The 25,780-nt window shown below is 43.4% G+C and overlaps 1 protein-coding gene across 1 annotated transcript in view; it reads right to left on the bottom strand.

Moving 5' to 3' along the window:
• naaladl2 (N-acetylated alpha-linked acidic dipeptidase like 2) overlaps window positions 1–25,780 on the bottom strand; it is a 527,121-nt gene that overhangs the window by 248,490 nt on the left and 252,851 nt on the right. Inside the window, exon 6 of the mRNA XM_080185612.1 lies at window positions 2,956–3,048. Coding sequence (XP_080041738.1) covers window positions 2,956–3,048 — 93 coding nt within the window. The remainder of the gene's footprint in view (window positions 1–2,955; window positions 3,049–25,780) is intronic.

Genomic DNA, 25,780 nt, shown 5'->3' with positions numbered 1-25,780 from the left:
TTTAATCCACTTGCAGGACATGGTCATCATTGGCTGGGCCAGAATTTATTGCCCGTCCCTAACTACCCTCCATTTCAGAGAGCCAACCACATTGCTGTGGATCAGGGGTCACATGTAGGCGAGACCAAATAAATACAGCAGCTTCCCTTCCTTTATGTTTTTATGACAATGGATAATAGTTTCATGGTCATCATTAAATTCCAGATTTTTATTAAATTCATATTTCACCACCTGCCATGGCGAGGTTCAAATCCCAGCCTCCAGATCTTGCCCTGCGTCTCTGAAATTACAAGTCTGGTGATAATACCACTGCCTACTCTAAAACCCATCTGATCCACTTAGAAATAGAATTACATCTAGAAATAAACCAATGTGTTTGATTTGGATTTGAATTATTATTGTCACATGTATTGGCATAGTGAAATGTATTGTTTCTTGCACGCTATACAGACAAAGCATGCCGTACGTAGGGAAGGAAAGGAGCGGGTGCAGAATGTAGTGTTACAGTCATAACTAGGGTGTAGAGAAAGATAAACTTAATATAAAGGTAAGTCCATTTAAAAGTCTGATGGCAGCAGGGAAGAAGATGTTGTTTGGTGAGTTAACCTTATTTGGACCATGCAGATAGAATTTGGGAACAGTGGAGAAATAGGAATCCATGTGTTCTAAAGTAGCTACTTGGATTATATGAAAATGTGTCTCTATCACCTGTGAAGCACATTTTCATTCAATTTAATTAGCAGCCCACACACAAAACATCTGGTTATCTCCAATCAATGCTTGTATGCAAAAGATTTAGTCTTAGCCCATTTAGTGAGCCAAATGTTCATTCAGATTAAACTATGAAGGTAGCAGAAGGAAATGGTTTTGTTGGTTGACAGTAATTACATTAGGATTTGCTTCATTGCTACACACTTACTCTGGAAATATTAAGATAAGTAATCTGAAATACTGAGCTCAAAGAGTTAGAAGAAAAGTTTTAGCAAAATTGTTCAAACAGAAAGTGGTTTGTGCTGGATTTATGTATCTTTATCTTTTTGAAATACATCCTTGATTTATTGCATGAATTTTCATGCTGTCAAAACTTAATACTCTGGCAAGTAAGTACATTTTGCTGGTTCTGTTCAATCAGTATCCTGTTGTTTATCATTGCCATGAACATGAACTTTAAAAAGGAAGGGAAATTAAGTGGGGGAACATTCTGTTCAAATGTCTATTTGAAGAAATTACTGAAGCTATTCTGGGATGCCTTTCTTCCTCAGCAACATAACAAAAGGGAATGGAAGGAGGAAGAATTCCTCTGAGGAGCAAAGATGAAAGTTCTTTAAAACATATCACAAATGTTTTTACTCGTTTCCTTAACTCAGACAATTTAACAGAAATAATTGCCTCCAGACTGTTTTTGTCCTTCTTGATTGTGATTATTGCTATGAAAACACAATGTACCCAATGCTGGTTGAATTGTTGACCAAAATTAATTCCATCATCGGGCCCACTGCCATCTGTAGCTCAGCAGCAACAGATTATGGGTTCAGGTCTCACTTCAGACTTGTGAGCATAAAATCAGGATTGGCACTTTGCCTGTGCTGCAGGAGTGCTGTACTGTCCAGACATCTTTTGGACAAAACATTAAACCACGGCAAAAGCTCGACAAATAAAGATTAAGGTCCAACTACTGACTTCTACTGACCTGGTGCTCAGATAATACAATAATGGCGTTGTTGACTAATCACAACAATCAATCTCAAGCAAGCAACCTGCAGCGGAGTCAGATGTAACATAAGGAAAACCCAAATGGCGGAGAGTTTTGGGGACAAAAGCTATCTGCTCCTTTCAGGAATGCTACACTTCCCATACGTCATAACTCAAATTACTCATATACTGTATTCCAAAAGGTTACTTTTGGAAAGAAATCTACCTCATTTGCATTTAAATGAATCAATACTAACTGCATCCACCATCTCCCCGAGGAGCTTGTTCCATAGATTGACCACTCGTTCACTGAAACAAGGGGAGAAAGGGGCACCAGTTCCAGAGGTAATGAAGTAATATACATGCGACTTTCTTAAACAGCTGGTTATTCATGGAAAAAATTGGAGTGGACAAAGCACTTCAGTTGCCTGACAGATTCAATTTTAATTTAATGGTCATGGCAGAACACACCATTTTTCAGACGCTCACTTGCGATACACTTTCTCTTGGTTAATCACATTTGGTCTAAGTGCTGCACTCAGTGAAACCTGCTCCAGCAAAAATGAAACGTAGTGAAAAGTCATTTTATACTTGCAAAGAAATTATTTCATGTGAACAGGGATACTGTAAAACACAGCACCAATTACTGTCACACATCTGAAAGATGACATTGCGCATATCTGATTTTTTATAGGCTTTTCTGTAACCAAATTTCCCCTCATTCCATGATCTATCATTGAACTGAAAATGGCATGCAAAGAGTATCTTACACAGAAAGCACAACAGTTTGAGGCCATACTGGGGCTGGCACAGTGGTTAGTACTGCTGCCTCACAGTGCCAGGGACCCCGATTCGATTCCCGGCTTGGATCACTGTCTGTGTGAAGTTTGCACGTTCTCCTGCGTCTGTGTGGCTTTCCTCCGGGTGCTCTGGTTTTCTCCCACAGTCCAAAAGACATGTGGGTTAGGTACGTTAGCCATGCTAGATTCTCCCTTAGTGTGCCTGAACAGGCGCCAGAGTATGATGACTAATGGATTTTCACAATAACTTCATTGCAGTGTTAATGTAAGCCTACTTGAGACACTAATAAATAAACTTAACCAGTACCATGCAATTTGATAAATAAGTAAGGAACTTAAACAGTAAAAGAAAACTTTCAACATTGCAGAATATCTGTCACAGTTGCAGAATTACTAATCATGTTAAATCATTGTGTATGTTATACTAAGAAATCCCACAAGTTGGCCCGCAGCAATGAATTACCTGGGTTGATAGATCCTTTCAGGTAGCCAATTACATTTTGAATCGTCCTATACTCCGAGATTGTTCCCACCTCCAGCCTGATGGTTTTACTGACTGCATTCAAAATAAAACACAAACATACTTTAGTTAAGGAGCATTAGAAAAGATGATGTACATATTGTAAGGCATTCTGAACAAATTTTGACATTGTGATAATCTGTAGCCTCAATGTTACCACCAGTTTAATTACAACAATTGATACAAGTCAAATGAATAAGAATTGTCGGCTTGTCAAAGTATCAGAATGAGACCAGCACAACAGTGAATCTGTCAGCCTTACCTTCAACAGTATTTGCATAAACATGGAGTCATGTTTTCCATCTGAAGTTAATTTGCAGTTGTATTTTACCATTCTACATTTTTTACAGAGCTCTAATTACTTGTCTTTTTTGCAATTAAGTTGACACATGTTTGCTCAGTTCAAAGCATCAACTTCACACTACTGAGAAAATTTGGAACACTGGTGAAAGTGATGGTGTCTCTGGGAGTTCCAGCAGAGCCAAATCCATGACACCATAGGTGGCTCAGTTACATAGCGGGTGAAACAGCAAAAGTGATATGGGATTCCACAGGGAGAAGTGATACAGTAAGAAGTTTGCAGATGATATAAAAATTGGCCATGTGGCTGATAACAAAAAAGAAAGCTGTAGATTACAGGAAGGTATCAATGGACTAATCAGGTTGATGAAACATAGCACATGGATTTTAGCCTTGAGACATGTGAGGTAATGTATTTGGGAAGGCGACAAGGCAAGGATTACACAATAAACAGTAGAATATTGAGAACTGTGGAAGAACAAGGCAACCTCTGACAGTGGCTGGACAGGTAGATAAAGTGGTCAAAGGCATTTGGATACTTGTCTTTACTAACCAAGGCATAGAGCAGGAAGCCTTTGCTGCAACTGTCATCATGAATCTTTGAGTGTTTTGAAATACACAGTTAACTGAAAATAAAGCAGAATTTTGGATGAATATCTTAGCTCAGAAGCATGCCCATGTGATCCAGTTGCCATGGGGAGAGTGACTCAAACAGAAAGCCATGGAAGTGGGATAAGCATTTCTGACACCTTTTCACAGGATCTCACAGAAGAAGAATAGCTACTCTTTGAGATGTGGAAACAAAGAGGCTACTGCTGTGGAAGGGCAGAGACGGAGTGCTTTTGTGTTAACAACCAAGCAAGATGTTCTTGAGAGTTTGGTTTCTGTTCAAAGGAAGTGCTATAGAACAGATTGGGCTCTTGGAGGTGTGCCTTGCTTGTTAAAATCATTTCAGGGGAAACTAGGGCTGAGTGGAATAATTGTCTAAGTATGCTGGAAATTTGACCTGACACACTGGGGGAGAAGGGAATCTCTGCAGTTGAGTTGGGAGTGACTGTTGGACTGTCCTTGTAATGCTACATTTGGTCACAAGTATGAAGTGACATCAAAGTGTTTTGTATGACACATTTTGGTTTTGTTAGTCAATAAAGGAAATTTCCCTTTTTCTTTAGTTTGCTGTATTAGTTGCCAAATTAAATGCTTCATCTTTGTTGATTTTAGGTTGTTTTTACAGTAAAAGTCTTCAAAAAATAATCTTGTCCAACATCTCACTCCCACTGGCTCTTTAGAAAACTCATCTCTTTTTAAAAATCGTCAGTCTCGACAAGGATTGTAACAATGAATAAATCACTGGTTAGGGCACTACTAAAGTACAATGTACAATTCTGGTCACCACAATGTAGGAAAGATGTGGTTGTACTGGAGGGGAGAAGATTTAAGAGGATGTTACCTGGGCTGGAGAACATTAATTATCAGTAAAGTTTGGATAGGCTAGGGTTATCTTCTTTGGGAGAGGGGAGGCAGATGGCAGACCAATTGAAGTGCAAGAAAGTACAAGGGATCTTGATAGGGTGGACAGGATGGTCTTTATTCCTCTTGTCTAAGAGAGCCATAACCAGGGGACATATATTACAAGTAGGAGGTTTGATGTGGATTTGACCAGAAACCTTTTCATCAGGAGGGTGGTGGGCACCTGGAACCCACTTCCCAAAAGGGTTGTAAAGGCAAAAACTTTCATCTTTAGAAAATACTTGAAAACTATGTGCGCTTAAACTGCCATTGCAAGAGCTGCAGAATGGAATTATACCCCCATCCATGCAGGAACTTTTCATGATTTCTAAGACAAAATTGCCTCGCAACCATTGTTTTCAAATAATCAGTTTGGTTTTTGAAGTTCCACTAGCCCACTGCGTTGGAAAAACAGCCAGCATAATCGATGACCTACGCATCCCTGATATCCTCTCTTGTACCTTCTTCTGACAGGGAAATGATACGAAAGTCTGAGATAACGTATCAACCGACTCAAGAACAGCTTCTCCCCTGCTGCCATCAGACTTTTGGATGGACCTACTTTGCATTAAGTTGATCTTTCTTAACACTCTAGCTTGGACTATAATTTGATTTAATTTATCATTGTCACATGTGAACAGTATTGTTTCTTGCATGCAAAACATACTGTTCATAGAGAAGGAAATGCGAGAGTGCAGAATGTAGTGTTACAATCATAGCTAGGGTGTAGGGAAGGATCAACTGAATGCAAGATAAGTCCATTCAAAAGTCTGACAGCAGCCTCAGACTTTGTATCTTTTTCCCATTGGAAGAAGATGAAAGAGAAAATGCCCAGGGTGTGTGGGGTCCTTAATTATGCTGGGTACTTTGCCAAGGCAGTAGGAAATGTAGACAGAGTCAATGGATGAGAGGTTGGTTTCTGAGATGCATTGGACTACATTCACAACCTTTTGTAGTTCCTTGTGGTCTTGGGCAGAGCAGGAGACATACCAAGCTGTGATACAATCAGAAAGAATGCTTTCTATGGTACATCTATAAAAGTTGATGAGAGTTGTAGCTGACATGCCAAATTTCCTCAGTCTTTGGAGAAAGTAGAGACATTGATGGGCTTTCTTAACTATAGTGTCGGCATGGGGAGGACCAGGACAGGTTGTTGGTGATCTGGACACTAAAAACCTGAAGCTCTCGACCATTTCTACTTCATCCCAGAGCAAAGTGTGCAGGGGATGCTGAAAGTCTGCAAAGCGATATAGATAGTCTAAGTGAGTGGGCGAGGGTCTGGCAGATGGAGTACAATGTTGGTAAATGTGACATCATCCAATTTGGTAGGAATAACAGCAAAACGGATTATTATTTAAACGGTAAAAAATCGCAGCATGCTGTTGTGCAAGGAGAAGTTGGTTTGCAGGTACAACAGGTAATTAAGAAGGCAGATGGAATTTTGTCATTCATTGCTAGAGGCATGGAGTTTAAAAATAGTGAGGTTATGTTGCAGCTGTATAAGATGCTGGTGAGGCCACATCTGGAGTCCAGTGTACAGTTTTGGTCTCCTTACCTGAGAAAGGATATACTGGCACCAGAGGAGGTGCAGAGGAGATTCTCTGGGTTGATTCCAGAGTTGAGAGGATTGGCTTATGAGGAGAGACTGAGTAGACTGGGGCTCTACTCATTGGAATTCAGAAGAATGAGAGGAGATCTTATAGAAACATATAAGATTATGAAGTAAATAGATAAGAAGGAAGTTGTTTCCAATGGCGGGTGAAACTACAACTGGGGGGCGTGGCCTCAAAATAAGGGGGAGCAGATTTAGGACTGAGCTGAGGAGGAACTTCTTCACACAAAAGGTTGTGAATCTGTGGAATTCCCTGCCCCATGAAGCTATTAAGGCTATCTCATTGAATGTTTTTAAGGCAAGAATAGATAAATCTTTGAACAATAAAGGAATTAAGGGTTATGGTGAGCAGTCGGGTAAGTGGAGCTGAGTCTACGAAAAGACCCCCTATGGTCTTACTGAATGGCGGAGCAGGCTCAAGGGGCCAGGTGGCCTACTCCTGCTCCTAGGTCTTATGTTCTTATACCCGCATTGATGTAGACAGGGGCATGTTCTCCTTTATGCTTCCTGAAGTCGATGACAATCTCCTTTGTCTTGCTGACACTGTAACATTACATTCTGCACCCTCTCCTTCCTTTCTCTATGTATGGGATGATTTGTCTATGCAGTGGGCAAGAAACAATACTTTTCACTGTATATTAATATATGTGACAATAATAAATCAAATCAAATCAGTGATGAGTACAACAGCACAGGGAGCTTCTTTTTTCAATGACTTTTTCCATCTTGTTCAGAAAGACCTTGTGGGTGAACAGTTAAAATGCTGTTCATGTAAAATGATGCTTTCATGAAGCATTGACGCTCTAATGCATAAAATATCTGGCTTTTAACATTTTCAGACAGCAGCAATCAGTTCATTCAATTGCTGTCCCATTTCTGTTCTTTAAGGCGCTGTCAATCAGTCGCCATTTCACTCTGAAGCAATGTTCACTGATTGACAGCTTACAGCTGGTCACGAACAATAAAACAGCTCTTCCACCTCTGCTCACATCTGTTTAGATGGAAAAGCTGACGGCTGTTATTAAAATTTAATATAAAGAATTCATTTAGCAATGCATTTTATGAATAGCCATTAAAATACAAAAAAGGAAAAACTTCATTTCTTTTCTTGTTAATTTCCGGTGCTTTTGGAAGTGAATAATGAGCAGGATTTTATGGTAGAAATAACAGAGGTTATCAGCGCTCACCGTTACTCAAGCTTAAAATCAGAAAGTAACTTCTGTCAGCCGCAGCTGCGCAGTTTGCATTGTCTGAACTGCCACGTTCCTCCAGTAGCTGATCTACGCTGAAGACTTGCCAAGAGACTTGACATAGAAACACATGGGACAATGTGAAGTTGCGTATCATACAGGCAATATTATCACTAAACTCACGAAAAAACACATTAGGCCTTTCCCATTCCAATGAGAGAAAATTTAAGAACCTGATGAGCCTCAATTATTACCAAACAATAACCTGGGTTTGTGCTCCAGCATCAGGGAAAGACTTAGCACTACATACCCGATTCATGGCAAACTGCCACGGATGGTTTTATTTCGGTTCCGGGGCTGGGGGTCTTAAAGGAATCTGGCCCATTAACCCTGGAAGCAGGCAGGCCCAGCGTTGGTCATGTGCATGAGTCATGAATAAATAAATGGAGGTCTACTTGCGAGACTGGAAGCCAATGATGACGTTGCTGTGGCTTTGGGGGAATATCATTGAGCAGTTAGTGGAGTAAAAATTGTGATAGCTGTCCAACTGGTTGATAACACAAACAGATAACCTGGCATGAACCTTCCATTGGAATAAGGAGTCATTGATGCTATATATTTACATTGTAATGAAGGAGTACCACAATAAGGATAGGAAGGAGACATATGATACAGCCATGGAGATGGCAGCCTCTTGGCACCATCAGCTGCTCACAATATTCAGCATTGATACATGTAACTGTTATGCCTCAGAGGATGTCAGTTACACCATTCTTGCCACAATTGTTTGCTTATATACCTACCTTACTGCCCACTTATCTCTCAGGTACACCCATTCAATTGACCCTTGACCAGGTCCCTCAAAGCTGCACATTACTCCAGAGGGAGTAATCCAAAAGGTTAGAACACAAAATGCCTTCAGAGTGACAGCAAGAAAATCCAGCTAATCACATATTTGTAAAGATCCAGTTTCTCCCTGTCCACCCAATGACACTAGTCACTGATGAGATGGAGAACATGGTTAGTACATGAATACACACAAAAGTGTGGGAAACTATTCAAAGCTAGATGTCTTTTTGTTTTAGATTCTTCCTGCCAGAATGTCTTACTCAGGAGAGAGTGGAGATGAAGTGGGAATTGCTGCAATGTGCTTCAGTGAACTGAACCGCTTGATACAGGTGGCGGAGGCCCAGATGGCAAGAAATACTGTACCCAATTGGCCACCATAACCTGGCTACAACCATAAACTTGGCCTGGCAAGATACAGCAACCGCTGGACTATGGAAGGCCCCTAGTGTAGAAAGTGGATTCATGCCCTGCTGAATTCCAGCAAGGTGAGTTGTTTGGCACAAGCAGTCAGAGGTCCAAGTGATGGTTCACAACTGAATGCTGCACCTAAGCTGTGAGAGCTGGCATATACATCTGCTAATAACATAGAGGTTTGTATATCTAAGCTGCTCCTTTAGGAGTGCACAGTGGGGATGTGAATGAACATTGCGATGCGTTCAAAACATTTCTCCCTGGCAGCACTGTGAATCAGCCTAATATTACTTTCCACTGTATTTGCAGATGAAGGCCCAGAATGTGAGGGAAACAGTCTGGGCTGGGGGTTGTACTGTGAGGCTATGGGTGGTTCGGAATGTGGAGGAGAGGCTCATGCCATGATCACGCCAGATTGCATTTTTGCTGGCCAGTGGGAATGAAGAATAATGTGCAACAGGTGATAAAAGTGATGATGAAGGCACTTTGGACAAGATGGTAATGAAGGATATGATGTTATTAGTTTATTGAGTGCAAGGGGGCATTGACATGCAAGAGAGTGCAAGGATGGGGTTGCATGATGTGGACAGTGTGAGCACAGGTAAAGGCAATGGTGTGCATCAAAGCTTGCTTTCGCATGAGACAGCGGTTCAATGGCGAACATTGCTTCCTCACAGCACCAGGGATCTGGATTCAATTCTGACCTTGGCTGACCGCCTGCATAGAGTTTGCTGTTTCTTCCTGGGTCTGCTTGGTTTTCCTCCCAGAGTCAAAAAGGTGTGCAGTTTTGGTGGATTGACCATGCTAAATTGCCCCTTCATGTCTAAAGTTGTATAGGCAAGGTAGATGAGGGGTTAAGAGAAGTAATGGGTTGAGGGTGTAGGGACCTGGGTAAGATGCTGAGTTGATACAGAATGGATGGGCCGAATGGCCTTCTTCTGCACTGTACAAACTCTATGATGAGCTACCTATTCCTTCTGTGTTTCACAGAGCTCCCTTGGGCATCACCAGGAAGAAGAGATGTCTAAGAAGGCAGCATCACATCTAGGCAGTCCCCCTCAGAAAAGAGAGGAGAGTCATAATGATGCTCCAGTTGGAAGTAATGTGGCGTCCAAGGAGTTACTCTTTGGGACACAGTATTTGGACCATCAGCAGCAGATGTGTAAACAGCTGGCACAGTGCCTGAGGCAGTGTGAACTCACACTGCAAGTGAAGCAGTCCATCCCAGTGATGAGCTCCATGTTGTCTTAGGAACTTGAGCACATGAGCTCGAAACCACGAGAGAATGGCCAATCTCAGAGAGATACACATACAGCATCGCTCAGAGTGGATGCAAGAGCAGTGTGAGTGGATGCAAGAGCAGTGTAGCTGCCTGCAAAGGATGCAAGACTCACTCTGTTAGCCTGGAGTAGCCCATCAGAACGTGAGCACTGACATACATGTGGAGCTGAATGGCATGGTCACACTGGAGGCACAGAGATTCCCAGAAAATACAACTGCTGTTCCCCAACTGCCAGTTCCATCAACTCAACTTTTAGCCCAACCTAGGCTGTGGAAGTTTGTGAGGAGGGTGAAAATACTAAGAACTCCTCAGCATCTTCATCTTCTTCCAATTCCCCAATTTCCCTACCTGAACCCTTGTCTGCTCCACAGGGGCCAATGGAAAAGGCTACCCATGCAGATATGTCGAGGCTACAGTCTGACGGTGGTTCCAAATGGGTCCTTGCATGATGATGCTGGCTGCCATGCTCCTCAATGCCACGTAGAACATAGAACATAGAACATAACAGCGCAGAACAGGCCCTTCGGCCCACGATGTTGCGCCGACCAGTTAAAAAAAAAACAACAATGACCCACTAACCTAAACCAATCCCTTTTCGTCCATAAACCTGTCCACAGACCTCTTAAACGCCCCCAAACTAGGCGCATTTACAACTGCAGCAGGCAGGGCATTCCAATCCCTCACCACCCTCTGGGTAAAGAACCTACCCCTGACATCTGTCCTATAACTACCCCCCCTTAGTTTAAAGCCATGCCCCCTCGTGCTAGATTTTTCCATCAGAGGAAAAAGGCTATCACTATCCACCCTATCTAAACCTCTAATCATCTTATATGCTTCAATAAGATCCCCTCTTAGCCGCCTTCTTTCCAGCGAAAACAACCCCAAATCCCTCAGCCTCTCCTCATAGGATCTCCCCTCCATACCAGGCAACATCCTGGTAAACCTCCTCTGCACCCTCTCCAAAGCCTCCACATCCTTCCTGTAATGTGGGGACCAGAACTGCACACAATACTCCAAGTGCGGCCGCACCAGAGTTGTGTACAGTTGCAACATAACGCTACGACTCCTAAATTCAATCCCCCTACCAATAAACGCCAAGACACTGTATGCCTTCTTAACAACCTTATCTACTTGATTCCCAACTTTCAGGGATCTATGTACACATACACCTAGATCCCTCTGCTCCTCCACACTATTCAAAGTCCTCCCGTTAGCCCTATACTCAACACATCTGTTATTCCTACCAAAGTGAATTACCTCACATTTCTCTGCAGGTGAAGGGGGCAGTCTGCCTCCACTGCCTCAGATGCAATATCTGGGACACTTTGTAGCAACATTCATAAGCACAGAGCACTGCCTCACCTCGATTACCAATGGGTTTAGCATGGTTACACTACAGTCAAAAATATCTAAGTCTACTTTTATATGCTAAAAACCTGAGAATGTTAGCAGAATAAAGGCATTTTTTAAATCCTTTCACAGGATGTGGGAATCGTTGGCTAGCCCAGCATTTATTGCGCATCTCTAAATGCCCTTGAGAAGGTGGTGGTGTGCTGCCTTCTTGAAATGCAGCTGTCTGTGGTGTAGAAACACCCACACTGCTGTTATGGAGGGAATTCCAGGATTTTGACCCAGCAACAATCAAGGAATGGTGATACATTTGCAAGTCAGGATGGTGTGTGTCGAGGAGGGGGACTTTCAGCTGGTGGTGTTCCCATGTAACTGCTGCCCTTGTCTTTTTAGGTGGTAATGGTCATGAGTTTGGAAGATTCTGTCTATGGAACTTTGGTGAGTTTCTGCAGTCCATCTTACAGGTTGTACACACTGCTGCCACTGTGCATCAGTGGTGGAGGGATCGGATATTTATAGATGAGGTGCCAACCAAGTGGGCTGCCTTGTCCTGGAGTTTTGCTGGAGCTGTACTTGTCTAGATAGTGGAGAACGTTCCATTACATGCCTGACCAGTGATCTGTGGGTTGTAGAAAGTCAATAATCAGATGGAATTTGTGAAGTGCACTTAAAATATGAGTGCTGGGTCCAAAACAGTCAGTCATCAGCACCTGGTGGTTTGCAGTGGATGCACATCAGGTCAAGGTACCATCTATTCTCCAGGGATGAATACCTGTGAGCTGTCCCCACTGCACTGAAAGCCTTTAGCTTACAGCTGGTGGAAGCTGGTTTGTTAAGGAGCCAAAGTTTGTGGTGTCATAGCCCGTTGCAGATGTTCCAAACGCTTGAAACCGCACCCTAAAGCTGCATGGATAACATGATAGTTGATTCAAGGAGCTGGTTTATCACAGTTATTGCTGCATCGTGTGCTATGTGTATTAGCACCAGTACTTTCTGCGCATGCAATCATATCTGTAGAGATTGGAGGCAATCTCAGCATAGTGGGCATGGTTTGCGTACACACAGATTGGTGTCTTGCTGCCTCACTGACAACCATTGTCAGAAAGGTGAAGGGTGCAGGTTGTGAAGGATTTCTGAGGTTGTTTTTGTACAGCACACTAAAGCCAAGGGTTAATGGTCATTGTTTCAGCTACGTTTATGGAACTGACTGTAATTCTTTAATGGCAGCTTTCTCCTTTGTAGGGGATGGGCATTTTCCCTGAGAAACCGCAGCTTCCATGTTAAAGGTTTGTTACGTGGAAGCTGCTCACCAGAGATTGGCTGGTGTTGATTCTGAACTTTGAAGAGTATAAGTGACTCTGTTCTCGATTAAGAGCTTCGGGTGATTATGTTTCCTGCAGAGTGTCAGCCATGACCACGTAGATCTCCACCATAACTGCCCTGCCATTTCCACCTGCTCCCTCCTGCTCCGTGAGCAGGGACAGGAGCTCCTGCCACATGTTCCTCTTATTCTTCATCATCCTCCTCCTCTGATGTTGTAGCTAAGAGCACGGCTTTTTCCTCTTTCAGTTGTAGGTCCCTCTGCAGCACACAGCACACCACTGCTATTGAGATACCCATATAGGGCTGTACTGTAGAATGCCAGCTGCCTGCTTTATTATACTGTGAGTCACCACATGACTGTTGTAGTTCTGTTCAACTTCCATTTGCAGCTGCTGAGGGGATCATCAGCCACCTCGTTAAGTGATACCCCTTGACCCTCAGAGGCCAACCTCTGGTCTGTGTTGGTGTGTGAAAAAGCTGAGGCAGTTGTGAATTCCTCAGGATAAATAAGTCAAGGCAGTGTCCAGAGTAGTGTGCACAGACATGCTGAAACATCTTATTGTGGTTACACACCATCGGCACATGCAGGGAGTGGAAGATTTCCTGTTCATGAAATGTCAGATTGATGTGTTGAAGCTCTGATGGTGATGTAGACACACTTGATAACCCCCTACACCTTAGAGAATCCTGCTAATAGCACAACCCCAAAGCTCTCTGTATCTGACACATCCACACCCATCAGGATGTGCTCCTGAGAAAGGGGATTTATCTTGAGGTATATGTGGTTCTCTCCTGCCTTCTCCTCCTTAGCTCCCTCTGGTTTTGTGTTGGTCACATTTACCTGCCTCTATGGAGTGAAATCAAGATGGTGCCATCCTCATTTGGACTTGGCACAATGCGCAGTGTTCCCTTCTCTGGCACGGTCTCCTTCCGGCCAAGAACTTTTGCCAAGCTACAGGCTCCACCCTCCAACTCCTTCAGATGTCAGCCAAACACCTTTGATTGATTTCTTGAAATTCTGTGGCAGTTGGTGCAAGGTCTTAACACTCTCCAAAAAGGATGCGGAGCTCTCCAAAGAGGTACCTTATCTTGCCAAAGAACTCCAATAAGCTTAGACCTCCTGCAAATTGTAAAATCCTTAAGTCTTATTTCACATTCTTTGTTAGAATCATCGAATCTCTAGAATGCAGGAGGCCATTCATGCCATCAAGTCTGCTCCAACTTTCCAACAGAGCATTCCACCCAAACCCTATCCTAGTAGCTACACGTGTTTATCCCACTAATCCACCTAGGCCACACATCTGCAACACTAAGTGACAATTTAGCATGTCCCATCCACCTAACCTGCACATCTTGCAACTGTGGCAGGAAACTGGAGGATCTGGAGGAAACCCATGTAGACATGGGGAGAATGTGCAACTCCACATAGAAGTCACCCAAGGCCAGAATTGAACCTGGGACCCTGACACGGTGAGGCAGCAGTGCTAAAGCACATCAACTCGCCCGCCTACTGTCCCCCTCCCACCCCCCCATACTCTCCCTTCAGCCCACCCCCTACCCTCTTTCACTCTCCCTGGAGTAAGGGTGGTTGCCGTGTTCAGAGTTGAGACTTTTGGAATCATAGTTCCAGCGCCATTTTGGCTAAGCTGGAGACCTGCTCAGATTTAAACTGATGTCTTTGGCACTAACAATTTACTTTTACAAGCATGGAGTCTTATTCCTCCAGCACTGAATTATTGTTGGGAGTTAAAAAATGTATTTTTAAAAAGTTTCCTTTCTATCTGTCTCTCTTTATCCATCTTTCTTTCTGTTGTGATTTTATGCTTTTATACATCACTTGGCAATGAATTAAAGTTTTTTCAATTTGAAAGTTCCAGGTTCAGACGTGCTGCTCAGAAACAATTGTCTAATCTAACTGGCTGAGGTGATACACATTTTTTTGTCCTGTTTGCAAGTATTCAATATATTCTGCAGAGAATAGATACCAAAATGGTTTACAAGGCACAAGTTACAGTCCAAAAGTTTGTAAAGGTCCATGGGCAAATATGAATGTAAAGAACCATTAGTACTATTGACCACAACAATCTGTCTTAGTAAACAAAGAACAGTGCAGCACAGGAACATGCCCTTTAGTCCACCAAGGCTGTGCCGACAGAGATGCCTCCCTAATCCAATATTTTCTTACCACTACATGGTCCATATCCCTCTATGCCCTGCCTATTCATATGTCCATCCAGACGCTTCTTGAATGTTGTTTTAGAATGTGCTTCCACCACTTCTTCTGGCAGTGCATTCCACGCATTCATTACCCTCTGTGTGAAAACATTGCCCCTTATGTATCTTTTAAACTTTCCCACTCTCACTCTCAACCTATGGCCCCAAGTAATTGGCCCTTCAGTCCTGGGAAAAAGACTCTGACTATCCACTCTATCCAAGACAGAATCTTGTAAACCTCTATCAGGTCCCCCCTCATTCTTTAACGCTCCAATGAAAACAATTCAAAATTATTCCATCTTCCTTCAGAGTCTATGTCCTCCAAACCAGGCAACATTCTTGTAAATTTCTTAGGCACCCTTTCCAATGCATCAACATCCTTCCAGTAGTGTGCTGACCAGATTTGTACACAATACTCCAAATGCGCCTAACCTATGTCTTATACTGCTGCACGTGATTTTCCAATTCCTATACTCAATGCTTGACCAATGAAGGCCAGCACACCATATGCCTTTTTGACCACCAAGTCCATCTGAGTTGCCATCTTCACAGAACTGTGGATTTGCATACCCAGATCCTTCTCTATGCTAATATTTCTCAGAGCTCTGCCATTTACTTATACTCTCCTTCTGCAGAAGAGCTTCCAAATCGCATCACCTCACATTTGTCCAAGTTAAATTCCAACTGCCATCTTCTGGCCCAGGTCTCTAGCCGATTTATATCCTGCTGTATCCTCTGACAATCCTCCTCACTATGCACTACTTCCCAATTTATGTATGATCTGCAAATTTACTAATCAGGCCATCTACATTTTCCTCCAAGTCATTTATATATATTATAAACTACAGAGGCCCCAGCGCTGATCCTTGTGGAACACTGCTTGTCATAGATCTCCAGTTAGAAAAGTACCCTTCCATTGCTAATCTCTGCTTTCTATACCGAAGCCAGCTTTCTATCCATCTTACCAGCTCATCTCAGATCCCATCTGACTTCGCCTTCTGTATCAGCTTGCCATGAGGAACCTTATCGAAGGCTTTACTAAAGTCCATGTATACAACATCCACTGCCCTGTCCTGGTCAATTTTTCTTGTCATTTTTCTTGTCATTCGAGTCCCTCAAAGGACTCAATCAAATTGGTCAGACATGACCCCCCCCTTCATAAAACCATGTTGCCTATCACTAATAAGCCTACTCTTCCCGATGTGAGTACATCCTGTATCTAAGAATCTTCTCCAATAATTTCCTCACCACTGATGTAAGGCTCTCAGGCGTGTAATTTCCTGGATTGTCTCTTCTGTCGTTCTTAAACAGAGGAACAATGTTAGCTACTCTCCAATCCTCTGGTACCTCCCCTGTGGCTAAAGAGTATACAAAGATTGTGGCCAAGGCCTCAGCAATTTCTTTTCTTGCCTTTCTCAGTATTCTGGGATAGACCGTATCTGGCCCTGGGAATTTGTCCACCTTAATGTTTTTGAAAATCTCCAGTATCTCCTCCCTTTTTACCTCAACATGTCCTAGAATGTCAACATTCTCCTTTCTATACTTACCATCCACCACATCCTTCTCCTTTATGAATATTGATGCAACATTAAGTCAATAGAAATGAATAGAAAGCTAATTGCATTTCAAATATAATCTGTGATATCAGGGAACACAATAAAAGGACAGCATCACTCCAACTTTAATAGACTACCTGGACAAAGGAAAACAACTTTGATTTATTGAAGGGTTGAATTTTGTGAGATTCAGAAAGCTGTCTCTTATCCATTTATTTGAAATATGTTAAACATGGAATTCTCTGTAAATTAAACATAAAGAGGTCAAAGATTTCATAATTTCTGGGGGCTTTTCTTTCCACCCTTTCATCCCACCCATGCACCAGCCAGCCGCAGTAATTCCAAGATGTCCTATATCCATGAAAACCTAGGTGCAGCCAAATTTTCTACCCGAGGCAACGCCCACAGTTCAACTGCACCCCAAATGCAGGTATGCTCCCCAGTGAGGTCCTGCCCTTGAAACCAGATTAGATGTGGTAGTACAGCTGCAGGCTAAGGGACTCATCACTTTGCTTAGGTTCTTTCTAGGTATTCCTGAAAAGCAGCAGCTAGAGGCACAAAGAACCTTCAAGAAGATAAGAACAAACAGAAAACTGCTGTCAGTCTCCTCATTATGTTGCTTGGAGCATTGCTTAAGATTCACCTTTGATCAGAGATCTATCTTTTCACGGGCCAGTCTTTGTTTGGGTAACCCATTCCTCAATGTAATGTAAGATAAGTGATTCATTCCAATGTGAATCCATTGCAAGTGCATGCAGAGTTACATCCACTCAAGTAGGCCCCAGGAATCCTGGAGCAGCATTGTGGTGATGAAGTCCCATTGCAAAAGGAATTTTCTTCCTTTTTATCTTCCCTGCCCCTTTCCTAGGGTAATGTCGAGAAACCTTCATTGACTTACATTTTTGTTTTCACAACGTGAAGTGCTATAAATTGATACCTTGATTCCAGAAGTCCTGATAGTGGTCGATTAATATTCTAGGTGGTAGGAGCGGAACGTTACAAACGGACGTAGACTAATGGGCAAAACTATAGAAGATTAAGTTTTATGTTGGGATAAATGATGGAAATATTATCTAATGATAAGAAATTAGAAACTGTGGAGAAAGAACTGGGTTTTGTCAAAAACAAATAAATAAATCACTGGTACACAGGTTAAAAAAAACTGAAATCTAAAAGGCGAAGGTTGAATTTTATCTCAAGGGAGTTGGAATAGAGGAAGAAGTGATGCTACTAATGTAGAGAGCCATCTGGACTGCTGGACAATGCATCACAGGAAGAATATATTGGCTTTGGAGGAGATCTGGCAGATTCACCAGAACCATATCAGGTCTTAAAGAGATAAGCTATAAATATAGATTGCAGAATCATGGTCTCAAGTTTAGATAGTTGATGGCTGGTTTAATTGATGTATATAAAGTGATAGAGATCTGAGCCAGGAGATGCAAAGCAATTATTTCCTTTGGTTGGGGCTGGATTTTGCTGGCTTTCAGAGACAAGATGGTGGTTAGCTTCATTCTCTTGCATATTACTCCTATGTGCTTATCTCTCCTTTACAAACCTTGTTTTGCCCTACAGTCCACCTATTTCCCTCAGCTATGTTGCTTCTTTTCCTTCCAAATGGCACGTAAAATTTAGTTTCTACGGATGCTGATAGGTGCTGTTTATCAGTCAGTAAGAGGGGAAACTGCTGTACAATACTTTCATTCACCAGTGACACCTGCGGCAGGAAACTAACTGTAAGACTGGCACTCTGCTGTAACCAAAATTCAGGTCAGGTTGGATCAATCCGGGGCAAGTAGGGGTCAAAGGTCACCCTTACCACTCAAAGCACAGGAAACGAACGGTGCACAAAACTGCATTGTTTTGTTCTTCATTCGATGACTGGCTCGAGCACATATTTGAATTTTGCCTCCCACTGTGGATTTATGGTTAAAACTCACAAAATAATACAAATCTTTTGAGGGCTGAGTGCTTGAATTTTTAAACTTTTAATGATACACTTGTCTCCATGGGACAAGTCTTCTTGCATGGCTCTCTTTAAAAGAACAAAAAAAGTACAGCACAGGAACAGGCCCTTTGGCCTTCCAAGCCTGCGCTGATCATGATGCCTGCCTAAACTAAAACCGTATGCACGTAGAGAGTCTGTATCCTTCCATTCCCATCCTATTCATGTATTCATCTAATTGCCCCTTAAATGCCACTATCGTACCTGTTCCCACCACGTCTCCGGGCAGTGCGTTCCAGACATTCACCACCTTAGGTATAAAAAAAACTTGCCTCGAACATCTCCTCGAAACTTTTCCCCACGCACTCAAAATTTTCTCCCCTAGTACTTGACTTTTCTACCCTAGGAAAGAGCATCTGTCTATCCATGCCACTCATAATCTTGTAAACCTCTGCCAGGTCACCCCTCAACCTCCGTCGTTCCAGTGAGAACAAATCCAGTTTATCCAACCTCTCCTCATAGCTAATACCCTCCAGACCAGGCAACATCCTAGAAAACTTCTTCTGTACTCTCTCCAAAGCATCCACATCCTTCTGATAGTGTGGCAACCAGAATTGTACACACTATTCTAAGTGAGACCTAACTAAGGTTTTATCTGTTTTTTTGGGACAGTACCTGTTTTTGAACAGCCAGATTTCAAGTGCAATCTTAAAACTAGAGTTAGGCTATTCAGAAGCAAAATCAGGTCGCGGTGTTTCAGACAGAGGGTCGGGGACAACTGGAACTCTCTCTGCTCCAAAGGGTTGTAGATGCTCAGTCAACTTAAATGTTAATGCTAAGACTGACAGTTCTAAAACATTTAGTAATGATATCAAGAGTGCGGATCAACCGTGATCAAAGAGAATGAAAGAACAGGCTCAAGGGGCTGAATAACCTCCTCCTGTTTCTTTGTACACAATGTGCACATGCTGTCATGAATAGTTAATTTTGGTTTTGAAAGAAGCAAAATTAAATCATCTGGTTAGAGGACCTTTCAGTCCTCTCACTGTAATAATTATTGGATAGCTATTAACTGCTGCTAATGCAAGAGAATGAAAAATATAGTGACATGGAAAACACATTAAAGGGTAATTAGAGGAGCACAGAGAGAACAAAAATAAAGAATTACAACACCAAGTACTTTGAAGCAAAATACAACAGTATAACACGCTTACAGTCGTTCACTGTTGAAAGTACAGATGAGAATCACAGAAGCAGCAAGCGAGTTTGAATCTGATGAAGAAAACATAAGAACATAAGAAATAGGAGCAGGAGTAGGCCATCTAGCCCTTCGAGCCTGCCCCGCCATTCAATAAGATCATGGCTGATCTGTCGTGGCTCAGTTCCACATTCCCACCCTCTCCCCATAACCCTTAATCCCCTCTCTTATCAAAAACCCATCAACCCGCGTCTTAAAAATATTTAGCGAGGCAGCCTGCACCACTTCAACGGGCAGAGAATTCCAGAGATTCACCACCCTTTGAGTGAAGAAATTCCTCCTCAACTCCGTTCTAAACCGCCCCCCCCTTTATCCTGAGACTGTGCCCCCTAGTCCTATTATCCTTTCTGAGCGGGAAGAGTCTCTCCACCTCTATCCTATCCATCCCATTCATCATCTTATATGTCTCAATGAGATCTCCCCTCATTCTTCTAAACTCTAACGAGTACAAGCCCAGTTTATTCAGCCTCTCCTCATAGTTCAACCCCCTCAACTCCGGCATCAGCCTAGTAAACCTCCTCTGCACTCCCTCCAAGGCCAAAATATCCTTGTGTTAAGTACGGCGCCCAAAACTGCACACAGTACTCCAGCTGCGGCCTCACCAATGCTCTGTACAGCCGCAGCAAGACCTCCCTACTTTTATATTCAATCCCCCTCGCTATGAAGGCCAGCATCCCATTCGCCTTCCTGATCACCTGCTGCACCTGCAAGCTGGGTTTTTGCGACTCATGCACAAGGACCCCGAGGTCCCTCTGCACCGTCGCCTGCTGCAGTTTTTCGCCACGTAAGTGATAATCCTTCCTACCATTATTCCTACCAAAGTGGACCACCTCGCACTTGCCAACATTAAATTCCATTTGCCATTTCCTGGCCCATTCGCCCAGCCTATCTAGATCCTTCTGTAGACTCTCCACACCCTCCGCACAATTTGCCTTTCCTCCAACCTTGGTGTCATCAGCAAATTTCGACACCCTACACTCGGTTCCCTCCTCCAGATCATCTATATAAATGGTAAATAGCTGAGGCCCCAGCACCGACCCCTGAGGCACTCCACTAGTCACCATCCGCCAATCCGAATAGCACCCATTGACCCCCACTCTCTGCCTCCTATTTGACAACCAGTCCTCTATCCACGCTAACACCCTACCCCCAACTCCCTGTCCCCTGACCTTCTGCAATAACCTCCTGTGAGGTACCTTGTCAAATGCCTTCTGAAAATCCAGAAAGACCACATCCACCGGCTCTCCTCTATCCACCGCCCTAGACACATCCTCATAGAACTCCAGTAAATTTGTCAGACACGACTTCCCTTTAACGAAACCGTGCCGTGTCTGCTCTATCAAGCAATTCCTCTCAAGATGCCTCGCTATTTCCTCCTTGATGACGGATTCTAACATTTTACCTACAACAGACGTTAAACTAACCGGCCTATAATTCCCTGCCTTTTGCCTGGCACCCTTCTTAAACAACGGCATAACATTAGCCGCTTTCCAATCTTCTGGCACTTCCCCGGAATCCAGCGACGTCTGGAAAATAACCACCAAAGCATCCACTATCACCTCCGCCATTTCTTTCAGAACCTTCGGATGCATTCCATCCGGTCCTGGCGACTTGTCCACAATCAGTCCCTCCAGTCTTTCGAGCACCTCTTCTCTAGTAACAGTAATGTCATTAAGACCCTCCAGTCCTACCACCTTTCCATCTCTAACACCCGGCAAATTATTCACGTCCTCCTCCGTGAAGACAGAAACAAAAAAGTTATTCAGGACCTCAGCCATATCCCCATCCCCTACCACTAAGTCCCCCTTCTCATCCTCTAAGGGTCCAACGTTCACCCTAGCCAGCCTCTTCCTTTTTATATATTTATAAAAACTCTTGCTATCCTTTTTTATATTAAGCGCAAGCCCAGCTTCATAGTTTCTCCTACCCTTCTTTATCATCTTCTTTGTCAATCTTTGTTGACATTTAAACCTCTCCCAATCCTCTTCTCGCCCACTACTCTTTGCTACTCTAAACGCCTCCGCTTTTAATTTAACACTTTCCTTCACCTCCTTCGTTATCCACGGCTTATTACCTCTCCTCCTACTATCCTTTTTGACCATCGGAATAAATTTCTGCTGAGCACCAAGAAAGATCTCCTTAAAGATCCTCCACTGCTCCTCAGCAGACCTACCTTCCAACGCGCTCCCCCAGTCCACATTCGCCAATTCTTCTCTCATCCTACCGTACTCCCCTCTGTTCAAACAAAGGACGCGTGCCCGGGAACCCACTTTCTCCTCCTCCATCTGCACCAGAAACTCCACCATACAATGATCACTCTCCCCAAGAGGATCCTTCACCGCAAGGTCCCTAATTCTACCCGCCTCATTACATAACACCAGATCCAAGATAGCTCGCTCCCTCGTCGGCTCCAACACACACTGTTCGAGGAAACTATCCCGGCAGCATTCCAAGAACTCCTCCTTGAGCCCACCGCGTCCAACATGGGTCGACCAATCTATATGTTATTCTGAATGATAACTTCCATTAAATATTGTCAAAGAATGACATGAGCAATATGCATTTTCAGAGGCGAACTGAATGACTTTAATATCAAACTGATTGAAGTATCAAGAGCTCAAGACTAAATGCTATTCTGCAAGTGAAAGCTATTTACCCTGAAGTGTAAAAGAGTCACCATCAAGGAGACTTAGGAGGCACTAACAATCAGAATGAGGACACTGGGGAAGTTTCAGGAGAAATGTTACAAGAACGAAGAAAAGTACAGCACAAAAACAGGCCATCCAAGCCTGCACTGATCATCATGCCTGCCTAAACTGAAACCGTATGTGCTTAGAGTCTGTACCCTCCCATTCCCAACCTGTTCCTGTATTCCTCTAGATAATATGCTGCACCCATTCAAAAAACAACACAGCCAAGTACAGACTGAATAATCTTGGTTCAATCCATCATAATATAATTAAGTCAATTCTCACCAGTATATTTGAGAATTATCTATAAAATATTGAATCTGGTAAACTGCAAGAAATGATAACAGTGAGATCCTAAACTTTTAAGGAAGTGAAAATCCAAGGGTCACCAGAAAGAACAATGATATGCTACACCTAGGCTTCACAAAATTCCATATAAAAATTGCTGAACATACTTGTCTGGTATAAGACTTTTAGACCATAAGACATAGGAACAGGAATAGGCTCTTTGGGCCCTCAAATTTCATTAGGATCATGGCTGATCTGATGACATTCCTCATGTCCACTTTCTTGCCCTTTCCCCATAACCATTCATTCCTTTACTGATCAAAAATCTACCTATTGACGGGTAGGGCGAGCTGGTAAGATTGCGAGAGAGGCAAAAAATCAGGTTTGTGCCAGATTTCTCACCTTTAGCAATCTTACCAGCGCTGTATACCCAGTGAGATCAGCCTTGTGCCAGAAAAGGGCACAAGTCTGATCTCAATATTTAAATTCTATGGTAAATTACACAGAATAGAGAGATCCGCACATGAATTGTGCCCTCTGTTGCAAGCTGCTGGCTTTCGGGTGAGTTTATTCCCCACTCCTTCCCCTACTGGTAGGAAACAGATCTTGCTTCATTTATTGCTCAGAGTGTGGTAAGATTGGATTTTCAACTCATCCAAAAAATTGGCACAACTCTCTCATTTTCACGCTCATTCAACACTTGGAATTGTTTTGATAAGATGGCCTTCCAAGGACTCTGCCCCCACAGCTCTCTGTGGCAAGAAGTGCCAAAAAAATCACAACCCTTTAAGGGAAGAAATTCCTCCTCATCTCAGTTTTACATTGGCACCCCTTGATTCTGAGACTGCGCCCTCTGGTCCTAATCTCTCCCATGAGGGGAAACATCCTCTCAAACATTTAACTTGTCAAGCTCCTTAAGAATCCTTTATGTTTCAACGAGATCACTTCTCATTTTTCTAAATTCCAATGAGTAGACTTTCAACCTGTTTAACCTTTCCTCATAAGACAATCCCTCCATATTGGGGATCATGTTAGTGAGCCTTCTCTGAACTGCCTCCAATGAAATAATACCTTTCCTTAAATAAGCAGACCAAAACTACTCACAGTACTCCAGATGTGGCCTCACCAGTACCTTGTACTGTTGTTGCAAGATTTCCCTACTCTTATACTCAAATATCCTTGAAATAAGTGCCAACATTCCATTAGCCTTTCTGATTACTGCTGCACCTGTGTGCTAGCCTACTGTGCTTCCTGCACATATCACCCAAGTCCCTTTATGTTGTAGCTTTCTGCAGTTTTTATCCATTTGGTTCAGCTCAAAGCTGACAAAGGAAGAGCGGTGGACGTGGTTTACATGGACTTCAGCAAGGCGTTTGATAAGGTCCCCCATGCAAGACTTCTTGAGAAGGTGAGAGGGCATGGGTTCCAAGGGCCTTTGGCCTTATGGATCCAGAACTGGCTTGCTCGCAGAAGGCAGAGAGTGGTTGTGGATGGGTCTTTTTCTGCATGGAGGTCAGTCACCAGTGGAGTGCCCCAGGGATCTGTCCTAGAACCCTTGCTGTTTGTCATTTTCATAAATGACCTGGATGAGGAAGTGGCGGGATGGGTTAGTAAGTTCGCCGACGATACAAAGGTTGGTGGTGTTGTGGATAGTCTGGAAGGATGTCAGAAGTTGCAGTGTCACATAGATAGGATGCAAGACTGGGCGGAGAAGTGGCAGATGGACTTCAACGCAGATAAATGTGTAGTGGTCCATTTTGGCAGGACCAGTGGGATGCAGGAGTACAATATCAAGGGTAGGAGTCTTAGCAGTGTTGAAGAGCAGAAGGATCTTGGGGTCTGGATCCATAGAACTCTTAAATCAGCCTCGCAGGTGGAGGATGTGGTCAAGAAGGCGTATGGTGTACTGGCCTTCATTAATCGAGGGATTGAGTTTAGGAGTCGGGAGGTAATGCTGCAACTATATAGGACCCCACTTGGAGTACTGTGTGCAGTTCTGGTCGCCTCACTACAGGAAGGATGTGGAAGCTATTGAGAGGGTGCAGAGGAGATTTACTGGATTGGAAGGCATGCCTTATGAAGATAGGTTGAGGGAGCTAGGTCTCTTCTCCCTGGAGAGACGAAGGTTGAGAGGTGACCTGATAGAGGTTTATAAAATGCTGAGAGGAACAGATAGGGTGGATTCTCGGAGGCTATTTCCCAGGGCTGAAATGGTCGCTATGAGAGGACACAGGTTTAAGGTACTGGGAAGCAAGTACAGGGAAGATGTTAGGGGAAAGTTTTTCACTCAGAGGGTGGTGAGTGAGTGGAATCGGCTGCCGTTGGTGGTGGTGGAGGCGAACTCGCTGGGGTCTTTTAAAAGACTTCTGGATGAGTATCTGGGATCTAATGGTATTGGAAGTTACAGGTAGTTCTATGGCTTGTTAGGTATAGATGTGATCGGTGCAACTTGTGGGCCGAAGGGCCTGTTTGTGCTGTAGTGTTCTATGTTCTATGTTAAAGCAAGGCAGATGCAAGATAAACCTTGGGAACAGAGAAGACTTTGGCTTAAGAGTAAGAAACAAGTATTCGCTGAATGATTTACCTCAAGGTGGAATGGAGATAGAGTGGAGTGGGAGGGCAGCAGGATCACCACCCCATACCATCATGGATCTTGTGCCCCACACACTTTGGATTCAGAAGGTGGAATTTGATGCCCTCCCGCATGGTGAGTTGAGTGGCAGAGAGGGTATTTAATCAGGCAGGAGGGTAACAGTGGCACCAACATCCTCCCTCCAGCCAGATGAAGTCTGTTGTGAGAAAGCCCATGGATGCCCTTTCCATCCTGCCACCAATTAAGGCCTTTAACGGGTCATTTAATGCCAGGAACAGCCTCATCTTGCTGTCACTGGTATTAATTGAACAATAGGCACGGTCTTGCTCTGCAAGCACGTGACAAGCAAACACATGTGGGGTAGTCCCTTGTTATCAGGCACTCAATGCTTGATCAAG

This window comes from Carcharhinus amblyrhynchos, chromosome 3 (assembly GCF_965287045.1).
Source record: "Carcharhinus amblyrhynchos chromosome 3, sCarAmb.v2.hapA, whole genome shotgun sequence".
Lineage (NCBI taxonomy): Eukaryota > Metazoa > Chordata > Chondrichthyes > Carcharhiniformes > Carcharhinidae > Carcharhinus > Carcharhinus amblyrhynchos.
Note: the sequence above shows the minus strand (reverse complement) of the source record. Positions and strands in the feature narration are given on the sequence as shown.